This window comes from Octopus bimaculoides, chromosome 26 (assembly GCF_046866305.1).
Source record: "Octopus bimaculoides isolate indiv1 chromosome 26, ASM4686630v1, whole genome shotgun sequence".
Lineage (NCBI taxonomy): Eukaryota > Metazoa > Mollusca > Cephalopoda > Octopoda > Octopodidae > Octopus > Octopus bimaculoides.
Window position 1 is genome coordinate 15,042,858 of NC_142953.1, and position 25,561 is coordinate 15,068,418.

Consider the following 25,561-nt stretch of genomic DNA (forward strand, 5'->3'; position numbering starts at 1 on the left):
TCGATTTTCGAAAAAATAAGTAGATGCAGCCCTTGCTGGGTTGCAGACGAAGCTCTGTATAACATTTCAACAAAATCGGATGAAAGGTTCAGAAGATAAATAATTGCAGTCGTATGGAATTGTCCACACACACACACACACACACACTATATATATGTAAGGGACGACCGTGCAAACTCAAAAAGGAGATATGGTGACGAATGGAAAAACAGGACTCCTTTTATTTAAACGTGTCACACGGTCGAACATACAAATATATATATCAATGGATGATATATATGATATGTTATGCGACGATAACATATGTGACCAGTAATGAAAAACCACAACCGTATAAGATGAATAACAGAGATATTTATTATAGCGTTAAAGATGTATGTCTGTGTGAGAGTGTGAATGCGACATATAAGAACATAATCAAAGACAGGCCGTCATACAAAGAAAAGTGTGTATGTGAGTGATACATGTATGAGTGTTTACAGCAGATAGAAAGAGAGTCAATAACACGTGAACAATTATACCAGTTGTTTAGTACACTATAGGAAAAGTTCTGTATGTGAAAGTGAGGAAAGGCTGAGTGTGGCAGAGCTGATCACTAGTTGTGATGTCGTGGCATTGATGCCGGGCCGTGATTCTTGTTATACAGATGTTCGTCGCTGGCTGAGAATTTCTTGTCTGTTTATTTACCGTGGTGAAGCTGAGTCACCTAACAGAATCGAAGAGAGAGATGTGCCGCGGAGGTTTGGATTGGTGTACATAGTAAGTCGTGTTGATGCTGGTGGTGTAGGGGCTGCTTGGTAGGTGCTGGTTAGTAGTCGTAGACTCTTGTTGCTGATGTGGCGACGGCGGTGGTCATCGTTGGCTGGACGATCTGTTGAAGTGGTCGCTGGAACTGCTGCTGCTGTCGTGTGGTACACAGAACAGTTCTCAAAGAGAAACTGGACCGAGACAAATTTGGTTGCCGAGTTAAAGCTATTTATAACAAACTATGGGCTCCCGATGGCTTCAGAATTTTACTCTATCACGTGACCTTATTAGGGGCCGTGATTGGTCAGTTTGCGTTCTGGCGGGAACGGTTCGAAGAAGTTGCCGATTCGAATAATAATCAGTCACGTGATGACAAGGAATGGGTTCTCTACTACGCTCGCATTTATTTATATTTAAATGAGAAGATTGTATGTAATGGCGATAGTAGTTTTGTATCTAATGGCGATAGGTAGTTTCACTACATATATATGGGAGAATATACAAAAAAACAACAACAGACGAGGACAGGTGGTGTAAATAACAAAAGGATGTATTAGTATGACGCTCGGGAATACGGAAAGTCTTTGACGTTTCGAGCTACGCTCTTCAACAGAAAGAATACGGAGACAAGGAGAAAAACACGGAGAAAAAAATTGAATAGTGTCCAGTCATATATATATATAATATATATATATATAATATGTATGTATGTATTTATAATTATGTATGTGCATATGTGTATATCTTTGTGCTTCGCTTCACTGCTTGGCGACAGGACAACCAGTGTTAGAGTGCTTACATCCCCATGACTTAGTAGTTTGGCAAAAAAAAAAAGATCGATAGAATAAGTAACAGGCTTAAAAGAAAAAACTAATTACTGGGATCGATTCATTCAACTAAAAATTCTTCAAGGAATTGCTTCAGCCTGGCCACAGTCTAATGACTGAAACAAGTAAAACGTAAAAAATATGAAAAGATATTTTTGTTTTTGAAACTTTATTACAGAAAGATTTTACGAAAGGAACCAGAGAAAAACAAGTAAAAACTAAATCCAAAGCCATTATAACTCGGAATGTTCCATCTCTTTTTCCTCATTTTCTTTGCGATATTTATACATATCTGATTTCTTGTGAAATCGAGGAGGTCTTGGAGGTATGGTACTTGCATGAAGACGGGCTAAGGTTTCTTCTTCAGACAGGTCCATTGCACAACGGAATCCAATGTTACTAGATGTATAATGCGGATCTTTTCCTTTCCTAAAAAAAAATAAATATACACGGGGTGCAGTGAATAATCTGTCATCTAAATTATGCAAAAATGGAAATAACCCTGACGTCTCATTTTAACAGATATATTAGGTTGGTGCATAATTATTGCGGCTTTTTTTTTCAACGAAAACAATAACAATATTTAACAAAAACATCTTTAAATGGTTAATCTGGAGCATATTCACCGTTTACTTCAATTACTGCTTCACATTTGCTTGGCATACGGTCGGAACCGTAATTTAAAGATGCTTTTGTTAAATATTGTTATTGTTTTTGTTGAATAAGATTTGTCGGAAAAAAAAAAAACGCAATAATTATGCACCAAATTTACCAAAATTACACAAAAATATCTTGAAATACTAAAGAGTAAATTTATTCAATAAAATTGCCATTGGCTTCAACCATGGCCTGCAGACGACTTTGGAATCTCCTGCAACTCTTCAGGACAGTCTCCTTGTTTAAGTTGGTGAATGCTTTTAGCCAACGTACTTTTAGTAGTTTGGGAGAATTGGGCAAGTCCATCACATCAACACCTGTACATTGCTGATTCTTATTTGTAGAGTGAATATTTGAAGTTGCTGGGCATATTCAGCCCATTCTGTTGGCATATGGGCATAGCTTTTATGCCTATACAGTTATATATCTTTATAAATGTATTTAACCTAAAAGGTTTTTATATGCTGGCCACTGATAGAATTCATCAATTTTAATGATTTTATCCTTTAATTGTCTTATATATATATGTGTTGCTTACGATGACGAGGGTTCCAGTTGATCCGATCAACGGAACAGCCTGCTCGTACAAATTAACGTACAAATGGCTGAGCACTCCACAGACACGTGTACCCTTAATGTAGTTCTCGGGGATATTCAGCGTGACACAGTGTGACAAGGCTGACCCTTTGAATTACAGGCACAACAGAAACAGGAAGTAAGAGTGAGAGAAAGTTGTGGCAAAGGAGTACAGCAGGGTTCGCCACCATCCCCTGCCGGAGCCTCGTGGAGCTTTAGGTGTTTTCGCTCAATAAACACTCACAACGCCCAGTCTGGGAATCGAAACAGTGATCCTATGACCGCGAGTTCGCTGCCCTAACCACTGGGCCATTGCCCCTCCTCTCTCTCTCTCTCTCTCTCTCTCTCTCTCTCTCTATATATATATATATATATATACTGTATTTATATTCCACAGCACCCTCTATGCACAAATCTTCCTTATCTGTTTATTTATATATGTATTTAGTCACTGAACAGCATAACAGGCAAACTATTTGCCAGCAATATAAAAATGTGTGCCTTTATGCACCATGTGTTCATATGAGTGGTCCTCTCAAGGTAAGCAATGCAGTATTTGGTGTTCTAACAGTACATTCATGTCAAGATATACAGATTGCCTTTTGGTATTAATTCTGCTTCTGTCACTATTGATTATGTTTTAATTAGCCTGGACTTTAAACCAATAATGATAGCACAGTAACAACAACAACAACAAGGTAACCTATATGTGGTCACTCAAACAGCTAGAAATAGCACCAATTTCTTTGTCATTTCTCACATTACTACTTCTAAAAACAATGGACACATTTGATGATGTAGTTTCGTGTAGACTATGCCTATACAGGCTTGACCTAGGGTTACATAATAGACAAGAACAACACTGGGCAGTGATTACCTGTTTGCAGTGCGTACAACATAGTTGTAGGACCCATCACGTGTGTCGATGAAGGAGCCTCCCTTTAGAACATATCTCAGGGGTTGCTTGTTGCGGTCAATCACTCGGTCAAAGTATAACGATTCGGTCCACTCCCAGACATTACCAAGCATGTCATACATTCCTGGAATAGAGAAAGAAAGAGAAACAGAGTGAGATAGGAGAGGGGGAGGGGAATTATTATTCTGACAATAATAATAATAATAATAATAATAATAATAATGATAATGGATTCAAATTTTAGTACAAGGCCAACAAGTTTGGGAGAAGTGGGTAAGTTGATCTCATCGTCACCTATACATAGCTGATACTTATTTCATGGATCCTAAAAGGACTAAAGTCAAAGTCAACCTCAACAGAATTTGAACTCAAAATGCAAAGCTGGTGGAAATGCAGTTGAGCATTTTGTTGGGGACTAAAAATTCTACCAGCTTGTTGTTTTAATAATGACAATAATATTAACAAGAGCATTCAGGGAGCACAAACTTCTGCCAAGGCAACACCAATGTCCTCTCAACGATTAGCCAGAGAGGAGTTTTAAAATGAGAATATCTGAAATAAACTTGACCGTTCTCAAAAATTAAGTTAAAAAACAGGAAAAGTAATAAAGAATCCTTGTCCGATACCGGATCAATTCCAAAATCTAATCAGTTCATGCCAGTCACAAGGCCAAACATCTCTGAAAGTTTCATCTGAGTCCATCCAGCAGTTCTTGAGAGATATCTTGTCCATAGACAAACAAACACATCTGAAAACAATACCTCTGCCTTCTCTAAGGCGGAGGTAATAACAACAACAGCAATAATAATAAACGCCCTGTTGCAATAACAGGCAGTGGCTCTCATGGCTTCTGATCTTAACTGATTGGAAGTGTTATCTTGTACATTGTTTTGTCTTGGTATAAGAAGATGGGCTACAGCAAATATTCTGCTCAATACCACAGATTTGCTTGTCAGTTGTTTGACCTTAATCAGTTGAGCATGTCCCTTGGTGGCAGATGATATGTGCATCTCTGATCACGAGCAGAAGCAGTGGGTGAGCATCATAGCCATGTGCTGAGAGGAATTCTTTGAATAATTCACCTCTGGAAACATGGGTGTTTTGTTCATCATCCTTAAACAACCCTTGTTCAGGGACTTTTTAAGCGGGATGGGCTACTTGACCTGAAGAAAATTCTAACTGGGCCCCACCTACAAGGTCATGCGCTGTTTATCTTGATATGAGATCACCATGTCGTGCACATGTGGTTGTGATGCATGTACCTGGTGTACCTTTATCAGACAGGTAGTCATGATGGGTATACTGGGCTTCGTATATTTGTACCTCAGTGTCACTTTGATGGCATGCACTGCTCTCTCGCTCAATAATAATAATAATAACAATAATAATAATAATGGTTTCAAATTTTGGTACAAGGCCAGCAATTTTGGGAGAGTGGGTTAGTCAATAGCATCAGCTCCAGTACTTGACCGGTACTTATTTCATCAACCCTGAAAAGATGAAAGGCAGAGTGGGTCTTGGCAGAATTTGAACACAACATAAAAACAGTCTAAATGCCGCTAAGCATTTTGTTCACCATGCCAGTTCACCACCTTAATATTAATAATAATAACAACAGTTGAGAGTGAAAGAAGAAGGTGATTGTGTTGATGAAATAAGATGAATGTCTTTAGTTACCATAACTATTCTGAGCTGGAAATGCATCCACAGGACTGGTACCAGCCCATTCGTCATATTTTTTGTCTTCTTCTGGGTATTTACCCTGCATTCAAATATGAATAAAGTAAAAATAAAATAGAGGAAAATAAGACTGCTTTCAATAATGTTTGTTTGAAGCAAAGATTTGTGTAATGAGAGGTTGGTGTGTGTGTGTTGGTTTGTTTATATGCGAGGGTGTATTAACACATACATACACATACATATGCACAAAATCTCATACCCACACATTCATATACATGAATACACACAAGTACATATACACAAATGCATGCACACACACACACACACACACACACACGTTAAGCACAGCTTAGTGTCAGTTGGAAGAATTGAAACAGATTCTAAATAAAGGCTTTCTAATGTTATATAGAGAGGAAGAAAGAGAGAGGGGCTGAAAGACAGACTGACAAACAAACAGATAGATAAATAGAGGTAGATAGATAGATAGATAGATAGATAGATAGATAGATAGATAGATAGATAGGCAGAGAAAGAGGGAGAGAGATAGAAAGAGAGAAAGAAAGGGAGAGATGGAGAGTGATTGATTGGTTGATTAACAAAAGCAGTAGAAAACAAAGATTTGGTGACTGAACGAGCCATTTTAACCCTGTTTCAAATAACTTCCTGTCCAATCTATGTGTGTGTGTGTGTGCATGTGCGTGTGTGTGTGTGTGTGTGGCTATGTGATGTTTTGGCATTGTCCAGAGGTATTGTAATCAACATTACCTGCCAAAGGTTCATCCTCATTTTAAGGTACCTGTCACCCCATGGGTAAAGCAATCCTGAAATAACAACAAAACATCCCTCAGAACATTCACCTTGTCTGCCATTATGTTCGTTCATTGTCCTTCAACCCTGCCCCACTTTCATTTGTTATGTCCATTATTCCTCCATCTCCCCAACATTTATTGCTTTTCATTGTTCCTCTGTGAAGGTACCATGGCTTAGTGGTTAGGGTATTCAGCTCACAATCATAGCAACATGAGTTCAATTCCTAGTGGTGGCCTCTTGTCTCCCTAAGCAAGATACTTTATTTCATGTTGCTTCGTTTCACTTAGCAGGCAAAAATGAGTTGTCTCTATAATTCAAAGGGCCATCCTTATGACATTCTCTGTCATGCTGAACTCCCCTGAGATCATTAAGGTTACTACATTAAGGGTATGTGTGTCTGTGGAATACTCAACCACTGGCATGTTAATTTCATGAGCAGACTCTTCTGTTGATTGAATCAACTGGAACCAAGACGCATTGGTTTGTTCCTCAGGCGTAGGAGTGGCTGTGTGGTAAGTAGCTTGCTTACCAACGACATGGTTCTGGGTTCAGTCCCACTGTGTGGCACCTTGGGTAAGTGTCTTCTACTATAGCCTTGGGCTGACCAAAGCCTTGTGAGTGGATTTGGTAGACGGAAACTGAAAGAAGCCCGTCGTATATATATATATATATATATATATATATATATGTATGTATGTGCGTGTGTATGTTTGTGTGTCTGTGTTTGTCCCCCCAACATCGCTTGACAACCGATGCTGGTGTGTTTAGGTCCCCGTAACTTAGCGATTTGGCAAAAGAGACCAATAGAATAAGTACTAGGCTTACAAAGAATAAGTCCTGGGGTCGATTTTCTCGACTAAAGGCGGTGCTCCAGCATGGCCACAGTCAAATGACTGAAACAAGTAAAAGAGTATCCTCTACGTTTATTCATTCATATATCCTTATGGGTGCAGGGTTCAATTCTTAGTCAGTCAAAATTTGCAAAATGAAGCTTAAATAAATAAAATGATACTTCAGCTCCATAAGGCAGCGAGCTGGCAAAAACGTTAGCATGCTGGGCAAAAGCTTAGAGGTATTTCATGTCTCTACATTCTGAGTTCAAATTCTGCTGAGGTCGGCTTTGCCTTTCATCCTTTCAGGGTCGATAAATTAAGTACCAGTTGCATACTGGGGTCGATCTAATTGACTGGCCCCCTCTCCAAATATTTCAGGCCTTGTGCCTAGAGTAGAAAATAATATTTAAGGCTTATAGAGAAGAGAATGGTTAAAAATATTCCTTTCTACTAAAAGGCACAAGGCCTGAAATTTTGAGGGAGGGTCTAATTGATTACATCAACCCAGTGCTCAACTGTTATTTATTTTATCAGCCCCAAAAGGATGAAAGGTAAAGTTGACCTCAATGGAATTTGAACTCAGAACATAAAGATGAACAAAATGCCACTTAGCATTTTGCCTGGCGTGCTAACGATTCTGCCAGCTCATCAGCTTATAACAATTAAAAATATTGTATCATTGTACAAGGCTTGAATAGTTCTCGTGCAGATGAAGAATATATGAAAGGAAAGACAAGAAATATTAAAGGACAAATGAAATTGTGAAATAGCGATAAAGCTTTGTTTTAGATTGGTTTTAGATAAGGGGCTGGAACTGTGATCTTTGCAGGGGCTGGAGAGATTGGTGGGATTCAATATTTGGAGATCTGCAGGAAAAAATATAAGAGAATTACTGAGAATTAGTGCTCTTAAGAGAAAAAGTTAAGGGGGGAGGAGAAGAGAGGGGTGTGGGGATTGGATTGGAAAGAGGTGTGGGTTTAGAGGAGTAGAGGTCATTATTGAATAAGGAGAGAGAGAGAGAGAGGAAAGGAATAGGCTGTGTTATAGTGGTAGATTAGACAGAGAGAGAGAGGAGAGAAAGAAAGAGGTGGAGGGAGGGAGAGAAAGAGAAATATATGGATAGATAGACAGAGTCAGGGGAGGGGTGAAAGAGGGAGAGAGAGAGAGAGTGTAGTAGGGTAAGGATTTTGTGTGCTGGTGATTTTTTCCAATCAGTTAGTGTGTGTGTGTGTGTGACCTACATACATTGTGACTTGAAGTAGACCACAGCCAGTGTTTGTGTGTGTATTTATTGGCCATATGACCGTCCCAAAAGTACAATATAAAACCAAAGAGAAACTAAAAGGTAAAGCACGTAACAAGCCCCAATCATCGTTAAAGTTTGCTTCTTAAGACAAGATATCAAGTGAAATTTGGTTTACCATTCAATCCTCCTCTGGCGGCATATTCCCATTCCTGTTCTGTTGGCAGACGCTTTCCAGCCCAGGAACAATAAGCAAAAGCATCGTTGTAACTCACATGCACCACAGGGTGGGACAGGAGTTCCCTGATGGTGCTAAATGGGCCCGCAGGCTGAAAGAAATAGAAGAGACCCTTAGTGAAGACATCTGGGGAGGTGGGGAGTGGTGTGGAGGAGGAGGTGGCACTGGTGGTAATGATGATGACTTTGGTGGTGGTGGTGGCGGTAGTGATGATGACTATGTCACCAAGGAAAATGAGGATGATGATGATGGCTGTGGTAGTGGTGGTGATGACAACAAAGTCGATGATGATGATGATTACAGCTAAATTACAAAGATAGCAGCTGTTCTTCTCTCAGATGCAGAAAAAACTAACATCAAACAAGCCCCATGCCCCTGGGGAAAACAATCCCTGCTACCATCACCTCCACTTCATCTTGTCTATTGGCACAAGAACCAGAAATGTAATGATGTGTGTTGAGTAGAAGATGTGAGCTGAAGGTGAGACACAACCAGACACCATCGGCACAATGGTAGATTGAAGAAGCATAGAATTGGCAAGGAAGTGGATGGAGTCTTTGAGATATAATAGGGGTCTCTGCAGGCACAGGTGTGGCTGTGAGGGAAGAAGTTTTCTACCCAGCTACATGGTTCCAGGTTCAGTTCCATTGCATGTCACTTTGGGAGCAAATGTCTTCTACTATTGCCTTGGACCAACCAAAGCCTTGTGAGAGGATTTGGTAGACGGAAACTGAAAGAAGCCCACATATACATATACATATGTGTGTGTGTCTTTGTGCCTGTGTTTGTTCCCCCACCACTGCTTGACAACCAGTGTCGATGTGTTTACATTCCCATAACCTAGTGGTTTGCCAAAAGAGACTGATAGAATAAGAAACAGGCTTAATAAGAAATGAAAGGCTGGGGTCAATTCGTTTGACTAAAACCCTTCAAGCCAGTGCCCCAGCATGGCCACAGTCAAATGACTGAAACAAGAAAAAGAGTATATATATATATATATATATTATGTTGGTGCATAATTATTGTGGCTTCTTTCAATAAATTTTATCCAACAAAAAATTTAAGCAAAACGCCAAGCAAAAATTGAAGTAGATGGTGAATATGCTCCGGAATAATAATTCAAAGATGTTTTTGTTGAATAAAATTTATTGAAAAGAAGCCGCAATAATTATGCACCAACATAATATATCTGTCTATATGTGCCAATACACGAAATTCTCAGACCTTGAGTCACTCTGGCGATGACGAAAGACTGAGACCTCTGGAGATATGCTGTGACTGAGAAGACCCGGCAAATAAAGTGAGTTCACAGCTGTAACCTACACCAGTCCACTCAAAAAATACCTTGGATCATAAGGTGACATGCAGTGCTTGAGGAGACCTATTGAGTCAAGTACATCAAAATCAAAATCAAATGGAAATTGTAGTTATGGCTCTCGTGCTGGTGGCATGTAAAAGCACCATCCGATCGTGGTCAATGCCAGCTCCCTCTGGCTCCTGTGCCAGTGATACGTAAAAAAGCACCTACTACACTCTTGGAGTGGTTGGCATTAGGAAGGGCATCCAGCTGTAGAAACACTGGCAGATCAGACTGGAGCCTGGTGCAGCTTCCTGGCTTCCCAGACCGCAGTCGAACCATCCAACCCATGCCAGCATGGAAAACGGACGTTAAACAATGATGATGATGATATACTCATATTTTGAGTTCTGTTTTCCCTGTTTGTATCAACATACCTGTACATGTATATGTATCTATATATGTGTGTATATACATATATATCTACAGAGAGAGAGAGAGTGTGGGGAGTATAGTGGGGGTTGGGGCAATACCTTGTTCCACTGGGCTCCTGCAACCTCATGCCATCCAGGTTGTTTCTCTTCTGGCTTGGATCTGTTCCGTTGGTGTGGCCTCATATGTGGTCCAAAGACGTAACTGAAGTTCACTTCCTCGGCTTCAGTTTCATAATGCGGTTTTGCTTGATGGAACTTTCTGCAATTTAATTGAGACATGTTATTAGTAGGGGAGCCACGTTAAAGTATGAACCTGCTGCTTTATTCCCCTGGATGGGATGAGGGTCTCCTCGTCCGTCTAATCTATATGGGGTTGCCATTAATAAATCAATGTAAGAGCCCTGGGAAGGGGTAGGTGGGTACATGGCTTTCTTGGTGGCCCTAAAATATTGCTAAGGTGGCTGTGTAGGTCATCGGTCGGGGTTTACAGCAGTGAAAAAAGTGGGGTGAAGTGGTGATGGGGGTTTGATTTCATTAGGGTTCCAGAAGAATATTTTGTTCCTTTTATTGTTTTTAACATTCTGCCATTCTTTCTCCATTTGTTCATGGCTAGAGCTTATTCAAGACAAGAGAAGTTAGTGTGCGTGTGTGAATCTATTGATCTATCTGTGTGTGTGTGTATGTGTGTAGTGCCCCTGGACTGGCTCTTGTGCGGGTGGCACATAAAATACACCATTTCGAGCGTGGCCGTTGCCAGTACCACTTGACTGGCCTTCGTGCGGGTGACACGTAAAAGCACCCACTACACTCTCTGAGTGGTTGGCGTTAGGAAGGGCATCCAGCTGTAGAAACTCTGCCAAATCAGATTGGAGCCTGGTGTTGCCATCCGGTTTCACCAGTCCTCAGTCAAATCGTCCAACCCATGCTAGCAGGGAAAGCGGACGTTAAACGATGATGATGATGATGATATATATATATATAAATATATATAACATAAATAATATATAAATATATGCATATATCCATACATGTATGTACATACCTACATCTATATGTATACATACATGCATATATGGGTGCAGGACATCAAAAAACGTTAAACACAATGAGAAACGAAAACATAAAGACGAAGACAGAAAACGAACCTTTTTACGAACAACAAAAAAAACAAACAAACAGAGAAACGAGACATGCAACATAAAGAATATTTCCCTTCTTCAGTTGTCCCTGTTCCATCTACTCCATGTTTCGAAGGCAAGGACAATATGCGACTTCGTTGGAAGTCCTTCCCGCAAATACAAATTTATTAAATTTGGAATTTTTTTGCGGTGGGTGAAAATGTAAACAAGAACAGGACAGTGATGCGTTGTGTTCTTGAGCAAGACACTTCATTTCATGTTGCTCCAGTCCACTCAGCTGGCAAAAATGAGGAATCCCGCGACGGATCGGTGTCCCATCCAGGTGGGGAATTTATACGCCACTGAAACTGGGAAACCGGCCCTTATGAGCCTGGTATGGCTCAAGAAGGAAGCATTTCTTCTTTCTTCTTCTACAGCATCAACAATCTATCTATCTATCTATCCATATGTTTGTCTGTCAGTCCATATGTCCATCCATCTATCCATCTCTCTCTATCTATCTCTTTATTTATCTATCTATCCTACCTTATATCTACTATACCCCCTTCCCTGCTTGGTCACTCCACTTTTTCTCTCCATCACTTGCTACAGTCATATCTTCCCCATCTATAAACATAACACCCCCTCACACCCTTAAAGAGCTTCCCCTTCAGTTTCCTCTTTACTATTTACACTCTCCCACTGTTCCCTGTTGGTAGGCCCCAATACATTTCCAATACATTAGATGAAGATGATGATGATGATGACAATATGCATATATATGTAGAGGGGAGGGGGGCTCTGAAAGGGGTCTCAGGGAGTAGCATCCCTGCCTTTCTGAGCTAGTTTTCCACCACATTTCTTAAAAATCGTGGTAGAAGCCTTGGTCTCAGGATCACTTATGTCTAGAAAGTGAGGTTGGGGGTAGAAAATCCAGCACCAAAAAAGCCTCATGATAGGAAAGGAGAATGGGCACCAGCCAACCCAAAGGTTGGGGTGGGCAGCACTTGCCTACCTTGGTTGCTATGGCATTGAGGTAGATCTGGCCACCCCCGTTAATAGGGACAAAACCCAGATTTAAAACACTGGATGATGATGAAGAATATATATACATATATACATACATAAAATTTAATAATGAGGGTAGAACTTGATATTAATCAATTAAAACCAGTGGCCTAGCATATTTAAAAAATCCGAAGATTAAAATTATATTACATACAAAATTAAGAGGAATGACCACCAAAAGTGGACTCCTATATGCTAGAAATAGATGCTAAATTACCTAACCACGAAGAGTTGAGAATATACTCTTCATGGTTAGGTGATTTAGCATCTATTTATAGCATATAGGAGTCCACTTTTGTGGTCATTCCTCTTAATTTTGTACAGACATACTTACATGCATAAATATATATACATACACACATACATAAACATATATATGCATACACACACACACAAACATATATATGCATACACACACACACACACACACATGAATGTTTATATGTGTATATTAAGGTGAATAAAGTTGTTATTACCTGAACTGAATGTTTGTTATTGGGTATCTGTCAATATAAAAAGCTTTCACCTGCACCCGATGGACTGGGTATTCCCCATTGCGTGATGTGGGGTCATTGACTCCAGTTTGAAAGATTGCGCCTTCCAAAAGTACCATTGATTCATATTTGGAATGGAAGTAATTTAAAACTGAAATGAAAGAATTTGCAACATGAGACAAGTGAAGTAGATTTCACTATTTACACAGTGTGTGTGGGTGTAATTGAAAGCATGGGTAAAATCCTGGTGATCACCCCAAAAGCACTTCATGCAGGAACCTGGCTAACAAAGTATCTGAATAGCAGTGTAAAGGTTACATGTTTTGATTAACCAAAGAATGATTAGTTAATCATTAAATGATTAAAATTAGTTAATAATTAAATAGTCAATCATTAAATGAGAACTCTGCCATCCTAAGGCACGGATATCAAATTGGAATGTTATAATCCTCCCAAAGTAAAAACGATTGATTTTAAATGAATGCAATCATACATTTCGATTGTTTGCTACCCACACTATTCTTCCTCATCCATTCCTAACTGTCCACACCAACTCCTTTCTTGGTTTTCAGTTTTTCCAACCCATTCTTTTTCTCTGGTTACCTTACTTTCAGAACATTCATGTTGTCAGTGCTGGATTAACCGTTAAGCAAAATATGCATGTACTTATGGCATCAAGGGAAGGGAAGAGGGCACCACAGAAATGGTAAATGGTTTATGGCACAAAAGAAATCACTTGAAATAATTGCTGAAATAATATTCAAAGACAGGATAATGCTAATAATATAGCCTGAACAGGATAAACTACCCCTATTTTGCAGAGAAAAGTGTGGGCGGCCTACACTTTTTTCTGCAAAATAGGAGTAGTTTATCCTGTTCAGGATATATTATTAGCATTATCCTGCGTTTGAGAATTTAAAATCACTTTAACTTTCTAAGACATCTCAACGCTTCGTTTGTTTGTTTACGTTTATCGTAATTTGAATTTAATATTCAAAGAGGTTTATATAATCAGAAATATAATTTCCAACTGTTCATAGTGTCATAGTGAGAATCTGATCAAAGACTTTGCAGTTAAAAGAACAAAAACAGGAGAAAACTTTTCAAATTCAAATATTGGGTTGGTGCATAATTATTGTGGCTTTTTTACAACCAATTTCAACCCATGGGAGGCAACTCTTGTTTATTCTTTTCTACTCTAGGCACAAGGCCCGAAATTTTGGGGGAGGGGGCCAGTCGATTAGATCGACCAGAATACGCAACTGATACTTAATTTATCGACCCTGAAGGGATAAAGGGAAAATTCGACCTCGGCGAAATTTGAACTCAGAACGTAAAGACAGGCGAAATACTGCTAAGCATTTCGCCTGGCGTGCGAACGTTTCTTATTTCTTTATTGCCCACAAGGGGCTCCACAAAGAGGGGACAAACAAGGACAGACAAACAGATTAAGTCGATTGTATCGACCCCGAAAGAATGAAAGGCAAAGTCGACCGCGGCGGAATTTGAACTCAGAACGTAGCGGCAGACGAAATACCGCTAAGCATTTCGTCCGGCGTGCTAACGTTTCTGCCAGCTCGCCACCTTTAAGAATCTTTTCTGCTCTAGGCACAAGGCCCGAAATTTAGGGGGAGGGGGCCAGTCGATTATATCGACCCCAGCTCGCGGCCTTGCCACTCTTATTTATCAAAATATTCATTGAATTAACAGCAGTTTTCAGGATGTTGACCGGCTGTCCGAAGGATCGTTGGTTCGTAATCCGCCATCACTAATATGTCGCCTCGAGGGTAAATTACTTTTCGCGATCGATCGACCTGCTAGAAATGGCAGCTGAATTTCCTGCAGATTCCACCATACCGTTGTAACAAAAAATAAATAAATAAAAAGCAACGTTGAGCAAAGATTTAGATATACAAATTAATAGGATTCCCATAGTTGGAACGCTTTCTTTTACTTGTTTCGGCCATTACACTGCAGCCATGCTGGGGCACCGCCTTGGAAAGTTTTATTCGAATGAATCGACCCCCGTACTTTTGTTTTTACGGCCTGATACTTATTCTATCGATTCCTTTGCCGAACCGGTAGGTTATGGGTACGTAAAGATACCAACACCGGTTGTCAAGCGGTGGTGGAGCGGACAAACAAAAACACAACACACATGCACACACACACACATATGTATGTATGTATGTCATTATTCAGTTTATTTCAAGATTTCTTGCCAATAGAAAGAACCAGTGGATCTTGTTCAAAACGGGGGCACCAGTTTTCATTAATGTTTTATGTAGTGTTTTTGGTACCGAAAGACTTTCAAACTTCGTATACTTATCTATTTTGTGGTATAGAACAGAAAAAAAATTTTGTATTCGAATTTATTTCATGTAAAAAATTGTCTTATTTCGATAATTTCAACCAATCACTGACAAGTATTCAGCTGTTTATACTTACTCCTTTGGCAGTTTAAGCGGTGTAAAGCGTATTTAATCTCCATTTATAATTTCGTTAACATCTGCCTGAACTGTATGTGTACAACATTTGCTTTTTTCATTTTCTTTCACGCGTGTTTATTTCGTTAACATCTGCCTGAACTGTATGAAAGGTTTATTAGCTACTGCCTAACCCTAACCCTAACCCTATTACCAATATGCTTCAGCTATTTTTTGACAAGGAAATAATAATTTTATCACCGCCAGAATCGTTTGAGAATCGTTTGTTTACGTAGTCAGCACTTAATGTATTCGGCTGAATGGACGTCAGTCATTGGTTGAAATTACAGAAATACGACAACTTTAACATGAAATAACTTGCGATGTACGTTTTTTTGTTAAGAAGACTAAGAGAAAAAGATGTTTTATATGACACATTCTACCAGTGTCCCAAGTTTCAAAGTGTTTCGTTAAGAAAATACTAGTGCCCCCGTTTTGAACAAGATCCGACCCAGTTTCTAACTTAGATCCAAGGCTCCACTGGAATTTCAACATCAACAAGGGTACTTTTGTTTGTATGCATGTATGTATGTATGTACATACGTATGTGTGTGTGTTACGACAGGCTCCTTTCAGTTTCCATCCACCAAATCCACTCAGAAGGCTTTGGTCAGTCTGAGGTTATAGTAGAAGACACTAGACCAAGGTATCACACAGTGGGACTGAACCCGAAACATCATGCATCTAAGGCGAAGTTCTTGACTACACACGGTCATGCCAGCGAGTGTGTGTGTTTGTATACGCATGTATACTCTTTTACTTGTTTCAGTCATTTGACTGCGGCCATGCTGGAGCACCGCCTTTAGTCGAGAAAATTGACCCCAGGACTTATTCTTTGGATGCCTAGTACTTATTCTATCGGTCTATTTTGCCGAACCGCTAAGTTACGGGGACGTAAACACACCACCATCGGTTGTCAAACGATGTTGGGGGGACAAACACAGACGCACAAACATATACACATACATACATACATATATATATATATATATATATATATATATATATATATATATATATATATATATATATATATATATACGACGGGCTTCTTTCAGTTTCCATCTACCAAATCCACTCACAAGGCTTTGGTCGGCCCGAGGCTATAGTAGAAGACACTTGCCCAAGGTGCCACGCAGCTGGAATGAACCTGCAACCATGTGGTTGGTAAGCAAGCTACTTACCACACAGTCACTCCTGCGCCTATGTATATAATGATTATACTTATGCAATGCGATACTAATAACCTGTATGGTTCAGACAGAAGCATTAGTTGTCTACAGAGTGTCACAAGAGATTTTCAAAAGAGAAAAGGTAGGAGAGAGAAAAAAAACTCCCGTTCTTTTGAAAGTCCGTGCAGGAAAAGAAAGATGGTCTATGGTCACTTTTGAGCAACGAGAGAAAGAGGGTTAACCAAGGTGTTGGGATTGTGGGGTCGGAGCGGACCTGTTTTTAATGCTTCAATGTGTTATTGTGTATATGTAAATGTTTTCTGTGTTTCATTTGATAATCATCTGCCATTATCAATTTTTAAACCCATTCGTTTGTATATGACCCCGTTCATATTGTGTTGTTCCCCTCTTTGTGCGCCTGTATGGGCAATAATAAAACTCAACGAGAGAAAGAGGGGAGAGAGAGAGACAGACAGAAAACGGTGAAAGACGGAGGGGGAGAGAAAGGGAATTAGAGAAAGATGGAGGAAGAAAACAGTATAGAGAAGAGAGTCACATCAAAAAGGTGAAGATAAACTTAAAACATAATTGGAAGTGGATGCGTGGCGTTCAGTTAAATAAATGATAAATAATATGTATGTATATAGGTATATACATATACACACACACACACATATATATATATATATATATATATATATATATATATATATATATATATATATATATATATCATATGTGACAATTATTCGGTAGCCGTTTTCGGATATCGGAGTTTTATCATGACTACCTAATACATGAAATATGTAAACAACGAGAAAAATAGAGAACAGGACAAATAAATCTTAAGTTTTATTTTAGAATTTATGGGAGCATCTGTCTTTGAGGACTCATATTGTCGTTGAATGCTCAAAATGAGGAGTAAATAGACAGCCGACAACTGATGAAGGGTCCTTTCTCTGTGTTTACTTGTCCTGTTCTCCATTTTTCTCGTTGTTTACGTATTTCATGCTGTTTGAACCGTTGGTGACGTCCTGTACCCATATATGCATGTATATATATATATGTTATTTACTATTTATTATTTAATTGAACGCCACGCATTTCCAAGTAAGTTTATATATATATATATATATATATATATATATATAGAGAGAGAGAGAGAGAGAGAGAGAGAGGGGGGAGAGGGGTGGTGGAGGTTTCTTTTCTCACCGGTCTACAAGTCAGTGTTACTTATGTAGTGTACCTTTATGCCAAGGGGTGTAGCGGTGTGATAAATAGTAATCGATAAAATAAACGCTAGTGTTACCATGGTCGATGAAACCGTCGGAATCGGTACAATAGCATGGTCGTAATGCTGTGACTGAAACCAAGAAAAGAGCAACAGCTGTTACTACAAGCCGTTACCACTAGTAGTAGTTGTAGTTGTTGTAGTAGTAGTAGTAGTAGTAGTAGTAGTAGTAGTAGTAGTAGTAGTAGTAGTAGTGTTAGTAGTAATGAACTCGCTCGTCGAAGGCGATGTATGAGTTCACTACCCACTCTAGCAATGAAATCGGGATCTCGCGATCGCGAGTACAAAAGCCTTACCGCTAGGCCATGCGCCTTCATTACTACTACTACTATTACTACTACTATACAAACACATATACATGTACTGGTTTCAAATTTGTGCACAAGGCCAGCAATTTCGAGGGAGGTGGGTAAGTTGATTACATCGATACCAGTGCTCAACTGGTACTTATTATATATCGACCCCAATAGGAGAAAAGGTAAGGTCAACCCCGGTAGCATTTGAAACTCAGAAAGTAAAGTCGGAAGGAATGCCGCTAAGCATTTTGTCCGGCACGGTAGCGTTTCTGCCAGCTTGCCGTCTTACACGAACATACCTACACACACACATACATACATATATACATACAATGACAATTTTCCCACTCTCCTGCCTTCAGAAACCATATTCTCTATATCTCTCCAACTTTCGGTTTTGTGGCGAGACACGTGCTTTTCTCCGGACTATCTGCTTCTTCCTACCTTTCTTTCTCTCTGGACTTTTTTCCTTCTTTCCGACGCTCGAAACGTCAATTTCCACTTCTATTTTCCATCTCAAACTTCCCCTGAACGTCAATCTAATATATTCGCTGCGTATATCCAATTGACTTTCGTTGTGTTTTTTTCCAGTTTTATATATTTGATTTGCTTATACACACTCATACACACACACACACACACACACACACACACACACACACACACACACACATATATATATATATATATAGTTGCAGGCGTGGCTGTGTGGTAAGGAGTTTTCTTCGCAACCACACAGTTCCGCATTGATTTCGACCAACGCCCGTGGATTTGGTAAACGGAAGCTGAAAGCTCGTCGTATATATGTGTGTGGGTGTTGGTGTGTTTATATCCCCGTAACTTAACGGTTTGGTAAAAAGAAACGATAAAGTACAAGGCTTAAAAAGAAAATAAGAACTGAAGTCGAATAAAATTCACCAAGGCGGTGCCCCAGCATGGCCGCAATCCAATGACTGCAACAAGTAAAAATATATAAATACACGCGCGCGCTCATATATATATATATATATATATATATATATATATATATAGTCTGTGTTTCTCCACCCCACCCCATTGCTTGACGACCGATGTTGGTGTGTTTACGTCCCTGTAACTTAGCGGTTCGGCAAAAAAAAATATTGATAGAAAAAGTATCAGGCTTAAAAAGAAATAAGTATTGGAGTTGATTCATTCGACTAAGAAATTCTTCAAGGCAGTACCCCAGCATGGCCACAGTCTAATGACTGAAACAGAAAAATATAAAAGACAAACACACACACACACACACACACAACTTCGTATCGGAAGAATCGAGATATTTGATACATAGCCGGCCATTAACCATTCTGACTAAATTTCTCAGCAAAAGACGTTGACTGCATCGTGTCAATGTCTGCTGATGTTGTGTGCAGCCCACCGACAGCTATTTTTGTTTTAACTATTCCAGTTGACGAATTATTAACCTTTTCAAATCCTCAAATACTCAGTGTTAATAATGGCGGTGGCAGCTGCATCTACCACACACGCAAACACATACTTGCACACGCAAGCACGCATACACACACACACGCACGCTCACACACATACACACCAGCGACTGTCGTTGTCAGATGGAGAGAAGCTGGTATTTGTCAGCGCAACATATTTGCACAAACAAAGATGGCAGACTGAGGCGGTGGGGGGAACGAATTTGTTAACCCGATGTCGTGGGTGAAGTTGACGTGGAAGTTGTAAGCCTTTCACATGAGAACAATAAAAGATAGAATAAGTTTCAAATTGGCTGAACTGTGTAAATCAAAGTCTACGGAGCCATTTTCAGCACTAAGGCCATATTGAAATTTGCATCCATCTTGACAGGGCTGCGTTCAATACATACATACATACATACATACATACATACATACAAGCACTCATGCATGACTTGAAACTGTATGCCAATAATATGCATGAGATGAAAAAGAGCCTTGACTTGATTACAACATTCTCAAAGGATATAGGGTTGAAATTTGGTCAAGATAAATGATAGTAATGTGAAAAGAGGAAAAATTGTAAACCAGACTAGCAACATCTCTATTAATGACTTAACTGTTTCCCCTATATCTGATGAGGAATGTTACAAGTATCTAGGGATGGATGAAAACATATCTTACAATGGCACCTGTAACAAGACACGTGTCATTAAGGAATATTACAGCCAGATAAGGAAAATATGGACCTCGGAACCCTTTGCATCCACTAAACTAGTGGCCCACAATGCATTTGCAATGCTCAAAGCAGCATTGGGGCTGCTTGATGAGATCTGAGCCATTGATGTAAAAACCCGGAGGATACTAACCAGCACACATAATTTCCACATCAACAGCGATGTAGACAACCACTACCTAAAACGAAAACAAGGGGACAGAGGCTTAACATCGATCCTGACTGCCTTTGTAATGTCATGTCATATCCCTTCGGTAACATCTTTTAACCAAGTGCCAAAATGCATCCCTTGACCAAGTCTGCATATTGGAGGCTGATAACATCATAAGACTTGGAAAACAGCTCTTTGAGCAGCATTTCTTGTCTGATAACCTTAAATACATGCGCAAAGTAATCACACGATCCTACCTGAAAGTATCATCAGATGAAAGAATGAACATACATCAGCAGGAGACCATGCGCGACTATGTTTGCAGAAAGCTCCGGGATAACATTGATCATCAAAGCAGTCTATCATGGACCAACAACAGGATTATTAATTCTCACTTTGGAGGATATGCGGTTGCAATAGAGGAACAAGAAATATCAACCAAATACCTGATGCACAAAAGGAACAGAGACGCAGGAAAAACACCAAAATGTGAAAACCGATGCGGACTTTGTGGAGTTAACACCGAAGATGTCAGCGATATCTTAAGCAGTTGTCCAAAAATGTCATCGCGGTATTATCTAATGATGAGACATGATATTGTAGCCAGGACACCGTATAATGAGATCTGTCGGAAGGATAACCACGAGGCCAAAGAAATAGGAAACTACCATATAGTAGAGGCCATAACCACTTAGAATAAAAAGGAATGCTGGTGAAATGTTCTTCAATAAAATGTAAATATAAAAGTCCTGACATAATGATTTGGGATAAAAGAGGAACCGTGTACAGTAGCAGAAATCAGCTACCCACAGGCGTTAACATGAAGGTAAAGATCGGCGAAAATGAAAATACCTACGCTGAACTATTGAGAAATCTACAATTACTCTATCCAGATTACAAGTTCAGGTTTATACTTGTAATTATTGGGACAATGGGATATGTAACACACTGTCTAAATACCAATCTTGAGAAATTAGCTTCTCAAAACCAGAAAGAAGAAAGCTGATTCACTGAACTATAAAACTTTGCAGAAGTTTATTATTCAAGTATATATGCACGTTTAGATATGCAACTATATGCATCAGAAGACAGGCATAAGACAAAGCGTACAAATCTGCACTTGCACTGACTTCAAATACTGCACATATACACATAACATACAAAAATATCCTGTTGATGTTGAAATTCCAATAAAGAAGCTTTGGATCTAGGTTAGAAACCAAATCTTTCTCTGTTGTCAAGAAATCCCAAGAAATACACACACACACACATATAGATAGATAGATACATACATACAAACATACATAAATATATACACATACATACAGATAAACATGCATACAGAGATATGTGCGTGTTTATGCACACACATACAAAGATTCATAAGTAAGACATATATACACACACACGCAACAAAAACAATCTTAATCTATAAAATCCCTGAACTAGTTTAATCATGTGTGTGTGTGTGGGGGGGGATACCATGCTATTCCCATGGAGAACTTTCGTTCTCAGCCGTCTGGATTACTGCTCCAAACTGTGGTTAGCGCAGAGCGTCAAACTGGAGGCGAAACTTGAGGCAGTCCAACATCATTACACAAAGAAGATTGATTTTGTGAAATAGGTGAGTTACTGGGAGAGACTAAAAGAACCGAAGCTCTACTTTCTAGATAGAAGACGCGAAATATGTGCAGTGATGGGCATATGGAAGATCCTGGAAGGTCAAGCTTTCATCTTTGGAATTGAAAGCTATACCAACGCCGAACTGGATGGCACTGCATAGTACCAAAGATCCCGTCTTTTCCATCTCGATTAAGAACCCAATACTGTAACAGCTTGGGTTTCGAGGGTCCACAACTGTTCAATATTCTATCAAACAACTTCAGAGATTTGTGAGGTCTTCAAAGAGCGTTTGGACAAATTCTTATATGAGATACCAAATAAGCCGACATCGCGGCAGGATGCAGAAAGAAGAGCAGCTCCGTCCACCTCACAACTTCACCAAAAATAGTACGGAGAAGAAATCCAAACACACTGAAAATCGGTGCTACAGCATGGCCCCAGCCTCTGGTTGAAACCAATGAAGGATAAAAGATGTGAAATTAAACAAATGATAAGGAACTGGAAGTTATGCAATTAAATTCATTAGCTTACAGCTGTTTCGACTACATGATGCAGTACACTCAGAGGTGAGTACTTGCACTTCACCTTATAACTTCTTCAGAGCTTCAAAAATGAAGCGCAAGTTTATTTAGAAAAGCATTTACATACATGGAAGAGATCATCATTGGTAAAAAAACAAAAGAACATAAGAAATTAAGTATAGGGTTTGAAGGATAAAAACCACCCCCAAAATATGCGATTTGAGTAATTTTGTGTGTGTATATGTATATACAAAGGCACATGATGAACCCTTATATAAATAACTATTTATGCGTTTATATAAAAGATAGAAAGAATACGTTTGTTAAAATATGTCCTAAATACGCAAAACCATGAAAATTCAGACATAAAAAAGCTAATGCGGGTGACCGGAGGAGAAGGAGGGAGGGTGAGAGAGAACAAAACAGGCTGACAGGCAGAGTTTGTAGAGTTGGATCTGAAAAAACACTGGAAAGAGATTTCGAGTTGGGCCGCTTTCAGTCGGAAATGTTTTAACAATTCACAAAACAAATGATTTATCGATCGAAACAAGATACTACTACGTTTCATGTGTTTTTCAGACACATCACGGATGTAAAAGACATGGATTAGATTTGATTTGGAATCGAACACGGGTTGCTAAGTCAGCAGGTCGGGTGCTTAGTTGTTACTTTGAGGTGTAGGTCGCTATTAAAACATGAACTGAATAAACGAACATAATTGTTTGGAAGCACTAGCGTACCTGGGATGGGGGGGGGGGGGCGGTCTGCACCGGGTGGCACTTTTGGGTCTGCTGTAAGCAATGTTTTTTTTTGTGGGGCCCAGGGGCGGAAAACGGAAGGGCCGCCCCGAGCGGTACACGCTCTAGGTATCCTAGTGTTTGGAAGTGAAACGGTGTAATCCGAAGAAACTGGTGTTATTCTGTGTTGGATAAATGGTGAATAGAACAACTTCTGATGAAAGAACACAAGAGTTTTTATGAATCAGTGGATCTCTCTCGTTCATTATGTGAAGGAACTGGTTTCAGTTTGGGAATTGTTTTGAATTTGGAGACGAATTCCACAGAACAAGGAATAAATCGAAAACTACACCTCTTCCAGGAATTGATTTGGAGACCAAATAACTTCGAAATGGTAAACAAAGTCACAAAAGGCGCAGTCGTGACTGTGCGACAAGAAGTTGGCATCCCAACCACATGACTCCGAGTTCCACGTGGCACCTTGGACAAGTGTCTTCTACTATAGCTCGGTTTGAACAAAGCCTTGTGAGTGGATTCAGTAGACGGAAGCTGTGAGAAGCCCTTTGTATACGTATCTGGATGCTGCTGTCTTATGAAGTTTTCCTGTTTTGTCGTTGAAAGCTCGAAACAATCGACAACTGAAGACGAGTTAGACTTCCTTCGATATTTTGACCTGTACTTATCTCTGTGTGTTTACGTATTTTTCACGCGTTGGTAATATCCTGTACTTAGTGCGTGTTATATATATATATATATATATATATATATATATATGTGTGTGTGTGTGTGTGTGTGTGTGTGTGTGTTTATGTCTGTATTTGTTCCCCACCACCACTTGACAGCCGGTGTTGGTCTGTTTACGTCCCTGTAAATTAGCAGTTCAGCAAAAGGTACCGATAGAATAAGTACCAGGCTTTTAAAAGATTAAGTACTGGAGCCGATTTGCACGACTGAACCTTTTCAGTGCGGCGCCCCAGCATGGCCGCAGTCGGATGATTGAAGCGAGTAAAAGATAAGAGATAGAGAAAAAGAAAGAAAGAGAGAGAAATCGATTAGAGAGAAGAATAATGTAAATCTTACCATCGTCATAATTCCTGGCCTGATTGTTGGCTGATTGAACAATTAACAAAAATGTCGTAATTAATATCAACATGATGAAAAATTAATTAACTTTCACAACGGTTATCTTTTTCTTTCCTTTTTAGTTTCCTTTTTTTTTTTGTTAGAATCAAACCCGTTTCTTTCTTTTTTTCTTCTTAAAATTACACTTTTTCTGAAAATATCTTTTCACTTCTTTTCTTAAATTTACATTCAATAATCCAAAATGAAAAAAAAAATTAAAATAAAAAAACGAAAGGTTTTCTTTTTCTTCTTTTTTCTTTGTGTTTGTCCGAATTTCAATCACGAAACCAAATCAATTTCGACGGGAAACGAAAATTAAATGTGTTTCTCAAAATAAATTATATATCCTAATTATGAAATTACAATTCTCTTCAAATAAATAACGTCAATATTTGCCTTGAATTTTCTTTGACCGAGAAATAAATTGTGAAGAAAACCTTAAGAAAAAAATCGACGAAGCAGACGAGACGTCCTTGTTGGTTTGTAATGCGTCAGTAAAATGTCTGGGCAAGAAAAAATTGCTCCTCTTCCTCTCGCCTTCTATTTTTATGTTTATAGGTAAAAAGAAGCCAACGTGGAGGGTAAAAATAAAGTAGAAACATGAGAGGAAGTCTTGGTTTGTTTCGTGCAATGTCAGTTTGGTTTCGTTGGCAATCGATTTTGAAAACGTTGACTAACAAATTGAGGGTAACAGCTTGGCAGTAAAAGATATAAAGACATTGACAGGGTGGGGATCTATCATACTTCGCACACGCACACACACACACCCTTGTTAAGCGCAGCGAGTACAATAACAAGAACAACACTATTCAAATAGGTGTACACATCCGTTGGCTAATAATAGTGATGATTTGGAATTGATCAGTCATCGATGAAACTAATGATGGTGGCGGTGGTGGAAGTGGTGGTGGCGGTGATGTCGGTGGTGATGGTGATGGCGTTGGTGGCAGTGGCGGTGATGCCGCTGGTGGTGGTGGTGGTGCCGATGGTGATGGTGGTGGAGGTGGTGTTAGTGGTGGTAGTGATGCCGATGATGGTGG

At 39.4% G+C, this 25,561-nt stretch overlaps 1 protein-coding gene across 3 annotated transcripts; it reads right to left on the reverse strand.

Annotated features, from left to right (window-relative positions):
- Positions 1–1,726: 1,726 nt before the first annotated feature.
- Positions 1,727–25,419, reverse strand: LOC106872582 (inactive C-alpha-formylglycine-generating enzyme 2). Of its 3 annotated transcripts, none has more exons than XM_089342363.1 (8): positions 24,480–25,419; positions 12,921–13,089; positions 10,358–10,517; positions 8,468–8,618; positions 6,169–6,224; positions 5,401–5,485; positions 3,685–3,847; positions 1,727–2,003 (listed from the first exon to the last, which is right to left on the reverse strand). In XM_089342363.1, the coding sequence occupies exons 1-8, from the start codon at positions 24,550–24,552 to the stop codon at positions 1,808–1,810; spliced, it is 1,053 nt and encodes a 350-aa protein (XP_089198489.1). In that variant the 5' UTR covers positions 24,553–25,419; the 3' UTR covers positions 1,727–1,807. The 3 variants fall into 3 exon arrangements, with proteins under 3 accessions (XP_089198489.1, XP_089198490.1, XP_089198491.1); XM_089342364.1 differs by lacking the exon at positions 24,480–25,419 and adding an exon at positions 13,432–13,782; XM_089342365.1 differs by lacking the exon at positions 24,480–25,419 and adding an exon at positions 13,454–13,779.
- Between the last annotated feature and the right edge of the window lie 142 nt (positions 25,420–25,561).

Coding starts and splice junctions, on each gene's coding strand:
- LOC106872582 (XM_089342363.1), bottom strand. CDS start 24,552: ATGTTGATATTAATTACGACATTTTTGTTAATTGTTCAATCAGCCAAC. Junction 13,090..24,479: donor GGCCAGGAATTATGACGATG/GTAAGATTTACA, acceptor CTTTCATTTCAG/TTTTAAATTACTTCCATTCC. Junction 3,848..5,400: donor TCCAGCTCAGAATAGTTATG/GTAACTAAAGAC, acceptor TCTCTATTCCAG/GAATGTATGACATGCTTGGT.